This window comes from Balaenoptera borealis (assembly GCF_965194805.1).
Source record: "Balaenoptera borealis genome assembly, chromosome: 3".
Taxonomy (NCBI): Eukaryota; Metazoa; Chordata; class Mammalia; order Artiodactyla; family Balaenopteridae; genus Balaenoptera; species Balaenoptera borealis.
The window spans coordinates 40432625-40445180 of record NC_138866.1 but is presented as its reverse complement, the minus strand read 5'-3'; the positions used below and the strand labels follow the sequence as shown (position 1 = coordinate 40445180).

Below are 12556 nucleotides of genomic sequence, written 5' to 3'. Positions count from 1 at the left end.
ATAAATTTTATTTCTATGTTAACGATGACTAAAAATTCAGAAAAATATCTTTAAAATTTATAATTTGTAATAGTATGTGCAGAAGTCGTATACCTAGAAATAACCTAATTAAATATGGCTACTTTACTTTTACCATGTTTTAAAAATGACTAATGGAAAGTCAATTCCAATTGCTGTCCGTCTGTTGTTGATCTGGGAAGTTTTCATAGACTCAGTTACTTAGTCTTCAGATAATATCCTCTTTACTTTCTGTTAGGCAACCAGAGCCCCAAGTTTTGCAGCTTGGGGAATAGTCTTCATCTAGGCCCTTTTAGGGAGAGACCTTTTTGGAATGGAATGTCAAAGGGGAAAAATAAAAGGTTCTGTGGAAGAGAACTTGGTCTTGAAAAGATGGTTAGAAAGTGATAGAAGTTGAGGATTTCAGGAAGAAAAAGTGGGTAAGAAAGTGTGGGCAGATTTGGGATGAAGTGAGTTCTTCAGTATGGGCAAAGCACAGATAATTTTTATAGGAGAAAAGGTTTAGGAGCTAGGTTAGAAAACTGGGAGCATAATTTGCTACTCCAGGGGAGCCACTAAAGGTATTTAACCAGGGCAATGAGATGGCCAACATTATGCATAAGGAGAGTAATTGGGGTATGATCTATAAGTAAGCTAAAAGGATGAAAAGACCAACCACAATGTTACTGCAATAGCCCAAGTGAATGGTAATAAGACTTTGAAATATAATGATTTCCATATAATGAAAATAGAAAAGAAAATAAATATTTCAGAGAGAGAACTGATAAAACTTGATGACTAGCTGAATGTAGTCACAGGCACAGAAGGAAGTTAAAATTAACACTGATGTTCTGAGTCTTGGCAACTAGAATAATGGAGAGACCATTAGGTATATCAGAAAGAGAACAAGTTTGATTTCAGATATACTGAGTTTTTAATGTCAACAGATGCCTTAGATATAAAGAGATATCAATTATACAATTATAAATAAAGTCCTACCAGACGACTTCACTGGTGAATTTTACCAAACATTTAAAGAAGAATTAATTGTCAATCTTTCTCAAGCTCTTCAAGGAAATCAAAGAGGGAACATTTCCAAACTCATTTTATGAGGCCAGCATTACCTTCATACCAAAGCCAGAAAAGGACACTACCAGAAAAAAAAACTACAGACCAATATCTCCGATGAATATAGATGCAAAAATTCTCACTAAAATACTTGCAAACTGAATTAAGCAGCATGTTAAAAGGATCATTCATCATGCTCAAGTGGGACTTATACCTGGGATGCAAGGATGGTTTGATGTATGCAAATCAATCAACATGATACATCACATTAATAGAATGAAAGAAAAAAATCATATGATCATCTCAATAGTTGCAGAGACAGCATTTGACAAATTCAACTCATTCATGATAAAACTCTTAAAAAATTAGGTATAGAAGAAACTCACCTCAACATAATAAGCATAATAAAGGCTATATACAATAAGCCCATAGCTAACATCATACACAATAATAAAAGATTGAAAGCTTTTCCTCTAAGATCAGGAACAAGACAAGAGTGTCCACTCCCATTCAACACAGTATCGAGAGTCCATGTCAGAGCATTCAGGCAAGAAAAAGAAATAAAAAGTCTCAAAATTGGAAAGTAAGAGGTAAAATTATTTCTATTTACAGATGGCATGATTTTATATATAGAAAGTCCTAAAGACTCCACCAAAAAATTGTTATATCTAAACAACAAATTCACTAAAGTTGCAAGATACATAATAAACATCCAAAAATCAGTAGCATTTCTGTACACTAACAAATTATCTGAAAAAGGAATAAAGGAAATGATCCCATTTACACCAAAACAATTAAAGACTTAGGAATAAACTTAACCAAAGAGGTAAAAGACCTCTACTCTGAAAACTACAAGACACTGGTGAAAAAAATTGAAGACAGAAATAAATGGAAAGGTATCCCATGTTCACAGATTGGAAGAATTAATATTGCTAAAATGCCAATACTACCAAAAGCCATCTATAGATTCAGGATGATCTCTATCAAGATTCTAATGACATTTTTTACAGAAGTAGAAAAAAAAATCCAAAATTTATATGGAACCACAAAAGAAAAGCCAAAGCAATCCTGAGAAAGAACAAGGAGGGAGGCATCACACTCCTGATTTCAAGCTATAGTAATCAAAACAGAATGGTACTGATATAAAAACAGACAAATAGATCAATGGACCAGAACTGAGAGCCCAGAAATAAACCCAAGCACACACAATTAACTGATATTTGACAGGGGAGCCAAGAATACTCAATGGAGAAAAGATAGTCTCTTCAATAAATGGTGCTGGGAAAATAGGATATTCATATGTAAAAGAATGAAACTAGACCCACTACCTTACATCACTCACAAAAATTAACTCAAAACAGAGTAAAGACTTAAATGTAAGACCTGACACCATGAAACTCCTAGAAGAAAATATAGGAAAAATGATCCTTGATATGAGTCTTGGCAACAATATTGGATATGACACCTAAAGCACAAGCAAGAGAATGAAAAATAAATGGGATTGCATCAAACTAAGAAGCTTCTTCACAACAAAAGAAACAATCAACAATGTGAAAAGACAACTTACAAAATGGGAAAATATATTTGTAAACCATATATCCAATAAAGGGTTAACATCCAAAATATATAAAGAACTTATACAACACAACAGCAAACAAACAAATAATTCAATTAAAAAATGGGCAAACAATCTGAATGGGCATTTTTCCAAAGAAGATATACAAATGGGCAACAGGTACATGAAAAGATGCTCAAAGTCACTAGTCACTAGGAAAATGCAAATTAAAAACACAATGAGGGACTTCCCTGGTGGTCCAGTGGTTAAGAATCCGCCTGTCAATGCAGGGGACATGGGTTCGATCCCTTGTCCGGGAAGATCCCACATGCTGTGGGGCAACTAAGCCCGTGCACCACAACTACTGAGCTCATGCTCTAGAGCCCGTGCACCACAACTACTGAAGCCCATGCATTCTAGCACCTGTGCACCGCAACTACTGAGCCCATGGGCCACAACTACTGAAGCCCGCACACCTACAGCCCATGTTCCACAACAAGAAAAGCCACTGCAATGAGAAGCCCGCACACCACAACAAATAGCCCCCGCTTGCCACAACTAGAGAAAGCCTGCGTGCATCAATGAAGACCTAGTGCAGCAAAAAAAAAAAAAAAAAAATGAAAAAAACAACAACAGAAACACAATGAGATATCTTCTCATACCTGTTAGAATGGCCATCATCAAAAAGACAAGAAATAACAAATGTTGGAGAGGATGTACAGAAAAAGGAACTCTTGTGCACTATTGGTGGGATTATAGACTGCTAAAGCCACTATGGAAACAGTATGGAAATTCCTCAAAAAATTAAAAATATAACCACTATATGATCCAGCAATTCCACTTCTGGGAATATATCCAAAAGAAATGAAACACTAACTTAAAAAGATATCTGCACCCCTATGTTCATAGCAGCATTATTTACAATAACCAAGATATGGAAATAACCTGTGTGTGAAATGATGGATGAATGGATAAAGAAGTTGTGAGATACCTAAATATGTATACATACATATACAAATATTATTCAGCCATAAAAAAGGAGAAAATCCTGTCATTTACAACAACATGGATGGACCTTGAGGGCATTATGCTAAGTGAAATAAGTCAGACCTGTATGATCTCACTTATAAGTAGAAACTAAAAAATTAGAAAAGAAAGAAACCAAACTCCCAGAAAAAGAGATCAGATTTGTGGTTACCAAAGGTGAGGGTATGGAGAGGGGAAATTGGGAGAAGGTGGTCAAAAGGTACAAACTTCCAGTTATAAGATAAATAAGTACTAGGGATGTAATGTACAACATGATGCCAGAGTTAGCATTACTGTTATATATATGAAAATTGTTAAGGGATTAAATCCTAAAAGTTCTCATAACAAAGAAGAAAAAAATTTTTTTAATTGTTTCTATATTTGATGATGGATGCTAACTAAACTTACTGCAGGAATCATTTCACAATATAAGTACTTCAAACCATTATGTAACACACCTTAAATTTATACAGTGGTGTATGACAATTTTATCTCAGTAAAACGTGGGGGGAGGCTAAGAAAAGTAAGGTCCAGGAGTTTAAGAGAATTAGGAGAAGTCAGGGAGGGAAGATATGTATTATAATATTTGAAAATGCTGAAGTGATTGAGTGTCAAATGAGAGTGTCAAAGGGGAGAATGTAAATAGATTTAATATTTTAGATAGTCGCATTTAAAGAATGTCTACAATTGCTGGATTCGTTCTGGTCTTGTGGCATTTAATAACCATTTATGACAATTCCAAAATTTATGCCTCACCCCAATGAATTCCAGGTTCATATATAAAATTTCCTACTTACTTTCACTCAGATATCTAATACAGGCTTTTCAGTGATAACACTTCTAAAATTAAACTCTTGTCAATCTCAAATTAACTTCTACAGCCTTCTATATTTCAACAGATGTTAATTCCATTCTTAAAATTATTCAGGTCAAAATCTTGGCATCATCCTTCTTTCTCTTAATCCTTACATCCAGTCCATAAGCAGATCCTTACAACTCTACCTTCAGAAAACTTAATAACCAAAATCTGACCTCTTCTCACCACTTCCACTGACATCATCCGCACCATTATCAGTTCTCACCTGTATCACTTCAATAGCTCCCTAATCAATCTCCCTGATCTCCCCCACGTTTCCATATGGTCTGTTCTCCGTATAGCAGCCAAACAATTCTTTTAAAACCTGTCAGATCATTTCAGTCCTTGCTGAAAACTCTCCAATAGCTTCCTATCTCAAACAGAAAAAAAAACACCCCAAAGTCCTTAAATGGTCTAAGTGACCCCTATGGTTTGCTCTCCCTCCAACTTCTCTGATTTAATTTCTTAACAGTTTTTCCTTCCTTATTTGATTCCAATTATATCAATTAAGCTGCTGTTCAATGAACATGCTGAGCACACTCCCATCTCAAGGCCTTTGAACCCTCTGCCTAGAACAGTTATCCCAGTAGCTTGTACCTGCACCTCCTTCAGGTCTCTGCTCAAATGCTGCCTTTTAGTGATGCCTTCTCTGATTCCCTTGGAACACAGCAACTATCTTCCCAATCCAAATACTCCCTATTTCCCTTACTCTGCTTTAGTTTTCTTCATAATATTTATCCCCACAAGTGAGTAGAGTTAACATCAGGCCTGTGCTGATCCAGGCCCACCTGGAAGAATGACCTTGGAGTCTGACTCCTCACAGCACTGTTTTCTTAGAAAATAAGAATTAAGGTAAATGTATAATGATGTGTTTGACTAGTCGACTGGGTGGGACTACACCTGAATTAGAGGACCTGTGACTTGGTATATAGTCCTTCCTAGCTCTCAGGTGGGAAACCAAGGCTGCAGCTTTTGTGTGTCAAGGTGATTTACCTGCGCCATGCCTTCTGTCCATAGCAGCTTTACATGTCCCATGTAGACGAGGTAGCAAAAGAAAGCTTATTATTTGGGTTGCCGGTGGGCCTCTCAATAAGATAAAGATGCTGTACATGCTGTTATATCCTATCCTGTATCTTTCTATAAAGCTAAGTAAATCTAAGACTAAAAATTGTGACAGTGAGTCTGACTGGCAATTCAAATCCATATCAACTGTTTTTTAGTGCATTACCTTACATATAATCATTGTCTATTTTCAGTTTCTCCCACTAGAACATAAACCCTATGAGAATTTTGCATTCTTGTCCACTATTCTATCACCAGAGTCAGAAGCAGTACCTGATATAAAATATACTATATATACATATATTTATTTTTATATGTTGAATAAATGAATTAATCAACGGATAAATGAAGAAAGAAGATCCAATAAAAAGTAAGCCCCAGCGAGACAAGAAGAAATCCAAAAACTCCAGAAGGGAGATGGGAATAGTCAACAATATCAAATGCTGCAAAGTGACTGAATATGATAATAAATATAAAATACTCATAATGTTTGATAATTAGTAAGTCATTAGTAATATTGGAAAAAGCAAGTTTTGGCAGAGTAGTGAGAGAAGAAGATAAATTGCTAAAAAATAATAATAATAATTAGTGAATGGTGCAGAAGTAACGGCTATTTTTAAAGAATAAACTGAGTGCCTAAGAAAATCAGAGACAAACTAAACACAAACGGTGAAAGTTAACATGGTTTTATATATAGCAAACTTCAAATCACTTACCAATTTCTTGTTGTGATGAGAGAAGATTTAAATTTCCTGCAGAATAATGTTCATTATACTGAAAAATAATTTCCATTAAATATTACTCATGAAATCAGAACAGTAGGTACAGCATTTATATTAGACTCTAAAGCCTAGTTCTTCTAATAAGCATAATTAGAGTAGACAAAATTGCAACATTCTATATAGCACATTATTGTAATTAAAAAGAGATCTATCTTCAAAACTATCATTGACTTATATTAAAATAAGGTTTATTGATTTGACTCTGGCAATAGATAAAATATTAATAGGCAATATATATATATTATACCAAGGATACTTCCTACTTTGGAATACTAATATAACCTAAAATTCTAATTAACTTTGTTTTATTCTGAAGGCCTTTTACAAATCAGGTTGTTGTTACTGCTTTCCTGACTACAAAAATAATACAAAGTATTACAGCTTCATGTCAGTTCAAATAAAGTTTTGCTGCCAAGAGGGTCCGTTTTCTCTGTAAAACAGGGTTTTCAAAAAATGGGATCATGAAACAGTTTTCTGTCCTCTTTTTTTTCCTCTTAACATTGCATTATGAGCATTTTTCCACATAACTATTCTTCCAAAACCTTATTCTTTTTATGGCATTTTAATATTCTTCTAATATGGACATACAATATAGTTTCAATCATTCTTTTGTTTAAAACATTTAGGTTGTTTCTATTTTTTTCTAATATAAATCACACTTGAATATATACTATTATGCACAGATTTATACTTCTTTGACAATTAATAAGGAAAGCTGTTTTTCCCAGAGATTTTATAAGGCACTTGAATTTCTTTTTTGGTGAATTATCTATTCACCAAATAGACTCTGTCCATATCTCTATTGAGGCAGTAATTTTCTTGCTGGTACATATAAGCTCTTTATATAATAAAGATCTTAACTGTTTGTCATATTATTGCAAATATTTTATATCACATTATCATTTTGCCTTTAAATTTTTTTAACATATAAAATTTTGTATGTAACCAAACCAAAACCCTCTTTATTTTCTTTTGGCTCTTCTTCCACTGTTTTTATGCTTAGAGAATACTTCCTTCTCTTAAGATCTGGTAAATATTCACCTATATTTCTTCTGAAATATTTTATGGTTAACATTTTAAAATTTAATGCATCTATAATATCTATTGGTGTACAGTGTAAGACAAATGCCTAATTTATCCCCACTAATTTGTGGTCCTATCTATATCGCATTCTAAATTCTTTTGTTTCAAGACATTTCCCATGCCATTGATCAATCAATCAATCCTTGTACCTTTACCACACTATTTTGATTGCTCTAGGTTTATGTAGAAAGTGAAGTTCCCCCTTATCAGTCTTCTATTTCATAATATTCTCTTATTATTAAAATCAGTAGGAGCCATAATAATATCCTCTCTTTCATTCCTAATATAGGTAAATCTTATCTTTTTCTTTGTCAATCTAGTAAGTTTATAAATTTTGTCCATTTTTTTCAAACAACCAACTCTGGCTTTGCTAATTTTCTCGATTGTTTGTTTTCTATTTCATTGACTTCTTATTTTTCGTAGTTTTTCATTCTACTTACTTTGGGTTTACTTTCTTCTTTTTTTAGCTTTTCAAGGTGGAACTTTAGGTCACTGATTACAGACCTTTCTTCTTTTCTATTAATTTAATTATTTAAATGGTTAATTAAATTATTTAAAGTTATTTTGCTCTGGTTTTGGCAGCAACCTACAATTTTTGATATGCTGAATTTTCATAACCATTCATTTCAAAATTTTTTCTAATTTCTTCTTTGATCCATGGCCTAAATATTTAGGACTTTCCTAATATCTTATTGATTTCTAATTTAATTCCATTATGATCAGATAACATACTCCGTATAATTTCTATCCTTTTAAATTTATTAGGAGCCACTTAATGGCCCAGAATATGGTCTATCTTGGTGAATGTACCATCAGCGCTTGAAAAGAATAAATATGCTGCAGTTGTTGGATGTGGTATTCTATAAATGTCTGTTAGGTCGAGGGGGTCGATGGGGTTGTTCAGATTTTATATAAGATCTTTCTTGATTGTGTTGCCTAATTCTATCAATTGCTGAGAAAGGGGTGTTAAAAATCTCCAACTAAGTTTGTGTTTTTGTCTATTTCTCCCTTTAATCCTGTCAATTTTTGTTTCTACATACACATGTAGTTGAAAAGACCAACTACCTACCTGAAAATTTTTTCACACTGAGAATATATGAAGTTTATTTAGAATTACAAAGCCAAATTAATTTTTAAACTGCCTTTAACTGAAATTTAAATCATTGCTATCCTGAGATTCTGTTTTATGAACAGATGTCAATTTGAGCCACCTGAAGTTGAAAACATAAAGATAATGGGGGAACGTTGTTATGCTATCAATACTAAGAATCTTTTAAAAAATTGCCTCTGCAAGTGGTATTGGGAAAGTTGGAGAGCTACATGTAAATCAACGAAGTTAGAACACACCTTCATGCCATACACAAAAATAAACTCAAAATGGCTTAAAGACTTAAATATAAAACAAAACACCATAAAACTCCTAGAAGAGAACATAGGCAAAACATTCTCTGACATAAATCATACCAATGTTTTCTTAGGTCAGTCTCCCAATGCAATAGAAGTAAAAGCAAAAATAAACAAATAGAACCTAATCAAACTTACAAGCTTTTGCACAGCAAAAGAAACCTTAAACAAAACGAAAAGACAACCTACAGACTGGGAGAAAATATTTGCAAATGATGTGACCAACAGGGCTTAATTTCCAAAACATAGAAACAGCTCATACAACTCAACAACAACAACAAAACAAACAACCCAATCAAAAAATGGGCAGAAGAACTAAACAGACATTTCTCCAAAGAAGACATACAGATGGCCAATAGGCACATGAAAAGATGCTTAATATCGCTAATTATTAGAGAAATGCAAATCAAAAGTACAATGAGATACCACCTCACACCAGTCAGAGTGGCCATAATTAAAAAGTTTACAAATAACAAATGTTGGAGAGGATGTGGAGAAAAGGGAACCCTCCTACACTGTTGGTGGGAATGTAAATTGGTGCAGCCACAATGGAAAACAGTATGGAGGTTCCTCAGAAAACTAAAAATAGAGTTGTCATACGATCCAGCAATCCCAGTCCTGAACATATATCCAGACAAAATTATAATTCTAAAAAATACATACACCCCTGTGTTCACAGCAGCACTACTTATAATAGCCAAGACGTGGAAACAACCTAAATGTCTGTCGACAGATGAATGGATAAAGAAGATGTGGCATATATATATACAATGGAATATTACTCAGTCATTAAAAAGAATGAAATGATGCCATGTTGCAGCAACATGGATGAACCTAGAAATTATCATACTAAGTGAACTAAGTCAGAAAGAGAAATACAAATACCATATGATATCACTTACATGTGGAATCTAAAATATGACACAAGTCAACATATCTACAAAACAAAAACAGACTCACAGATATAGAGAACGGACTTGTGGTTGCCAAGGAGGGGTAAGGGGAGGGAAGGATTGGGAGTCTAGGATTAGCAAAGGCAGACTTTGTATATAGGATGGATAAACAACAAGTTCTGACTGTACAGCACAGGGAACTATATTCAATATCCTGTGGCGAACCATAATGGAAAAGAATATGAAAAAGAATATATATATATATAACTGACTCATTTTGCTGTACAGCAGAAATGAACACAACATTGTGCATCAACTATACATCAATAAAATTTTTTAAAAAAATAAAATAAATTGCCTCTGTTTTGTACTGTGCTCCAAGGAAGTTTAGTATTAAAGAATTAAACTTTTTGAGGTTTCAGTGTACAATTTTTTTAGAAATAAAACTTTAGCTTCTCATATTACCTGATGTGATGAGATTTCTGAATCAAATACAGAAGAATCAAATAAATTCAATCCAGGAGATCTAGAAGTATAACTCATAAAAAAAGAAAATCCAGGGGATTCCTTTTGTGTTTGACATTCCGTAGCTGTGTTTCTATTTCTGATACAGAGAAATAAGAAATCATCAAAATGTTAAATACATATTATTAAATATTGCAGACTGGTAAGCACCATAGGCAATGGCATAGAGGTAAGAATTAGCATAGCAGGAAAAGGGAGGAAGTAGTTATTGAAGTGACAAACCTATGGAGAAAAAAACAAACCTATGGTTTTGGGTGGAGAATAATATTAACTAAAGTAGAATAATCAATTATGAAATGATAATAAAGAATTCCTACTAAGAATATACTGTCAGGCTCTATTCTATGTATTTTCATCATCATTAATTTACTTATTCCTCACAATAACCCTATGAGATAGCTACCATTATTATCACCTCCATTTCAGAGAAGAGGAAAGAATTCCTACTAAGAATATACTGTCAGGCTCTATTCTATGTATTTTCATCATCATTAATTTACTTATTCCTCACAATAACCCTATGAGATAGCTACCATTATTATCACCTCCATTTCAGAGAAGAGGATTTTGAAGCATAGAAAGATTAAATGATTTGCTCAAAAGAATGTAAGTGCCAGAGTTGGGATTTGAATGTAGCAACAACGATTCAAAGTCTAAGCTCTTAAGCCTGATGCTATATTGTCCCCAAGATCTTGAAAGCAGTCACAAAATTTTAGTCTTAATGAGAAGCCAGTCATGACAGATTGTTTCATAAGGAAGTTAAGTTATAAAATGATTTGGGAAAAATAATTAGACAAGACAGTATATAACACAGTGGTTAAAAGCATGAATTCTGGAGGCAGAACTGCCTGGGTTTAAATCTCAACTCTGTCACCGACAAGTTGTATCACCTGTGATTCTGTTTCCTCTTCTATAAAATAAGGATAATAATGTACTTACATCTCATAAAGCCGTTGTGAACATGAAAGGAGCAATATTTATTAAATGCTTACACATAGTGCTATTAAGTGCGTGTTAAATAATAGAAGTCTGAAGATACTTCTATAACTCTCCATGACCATTAATGAGTCACTTTACAGACTGGTTTTCTCACCCATAAAGAGAGGTTTTAGTATACGAATGCCACATCCTTTTACAGTTCTCAGATTTGATGATGAGTTCCACTTTGAACATGCTGTGTTTGAGTCAACAGCATGACATTCATATATAAAAATCTTAGTAGCAATTTAAAAAACAGAGTAGAACACAGGTGAGAGATTCCTGATGAAGTGAAATCTGTTTGACATATATTTTAGAAGAATCTCAGGGTTCAGATTTAAGAAAAGATTGAACTAAACAGAGAGCTTGAATGCAGAACTATTTTCTTGGCTGTAAACTACAAATCTGTATTTTCCAAAGTTAAATAATGATGTTAGAGATATTTATGCCTACCAAGGTTACTTAAAAGAACGGTAACTCTTGTTTTAGACACTATAACATTAAGAAAAAATGACTGCTGGAACATTATTCAATGTCCACAACTTACCAAATGTGATAGTAACTTTTTAGCTTGACATTTAAAATTTTTCCATACATTTTTAATTCTTCTGAAAATCTTAAATCTTATACTATTGAACTTGATAAGTACTCAGGATCTAGTCCACCTTCAGCTAAATGTTTCAGGGAAAATGGGGAAGAGGATCTAAGAAACAAGATGGCAGAATGTTTATAACTGTTCCAACAGAGTGATAGGTACATGAGAGTTCATTATACTACTCTCTCTCTCCTTTGTATGTTTGAAATATTCCATAATAAAAACTTTTAAAAGTTACAGGTATTAGGCATTTTACTATTCCTATCAATTACTTATATAACTCAATATGTAGACTCTTTCATTATAATTACTAATTAAAATCTTACATTTCAAATGAGGGGGTTTTAGGTAATTTCTCCACAGAGTCAGGTGTTCTCACAGCTTCAGGAGTCCTTAAAAATAAAGGAATTTCAGGAGTTTGTGGAAAAATCTCAGCCCTTTCTTCTACTTCATCACTATTACTTTCTATTGGCTTCCCCAAATGTTCGGCATATGTAACCTGCAAATTCAAAGTAACAGAAAACTATAAAAATGAATGTTATTGTATTAATAAACTCACATATGTATAAATATGAGGTTAAAAACATCATATTAACATATGTTATCATTTCATAGACAAAATAAGTAAAATAAGAATAATTGGTGAAAGTGATACCAAAATATATCTGTTCAAAATACAGGAAAATAATTATTTTTAATTCTCCAATTTTTCTTTTCTTCCCAGGTCTATCT

The 12556-nt window shown here is 33.2% G+C and overlaps 1 protein-coding gene across 10 annotated transcripts in view; it reads right to left on the bottom strand.

Annotated features, from left to right (window-relative positions):
- The window catches only part of LOC309626115 (protein SIX6OS1), a 233849-nt gene that overhangs the window by 28019 nt on the left and 193274 nt on the right, over positions 1 to 12556 (bottom strand). For all 10 annotated transcript variants that reach the window (XM_082386564.1, XM_082386556.1, XM_082386561.1 and 7 more), the window contains 3 exons: positions 12151 to 12323; positions 10192 to 10330; positions 6281 to 6338 (listed from right to left, as the gene is read on the bottom strand). In XM_082386564.1, coding sequence (XP_082242690.1) covers positions 6281 to 6338; positions 10192 to 10330; positions 12151 to 12323 — 370 coding nt within the window. The remainder of the gene's footprint in view (positions 1 to 6280; positions 6339 to 10191; positions 10331 to 12150; positions 12324 to 12556) is intronic.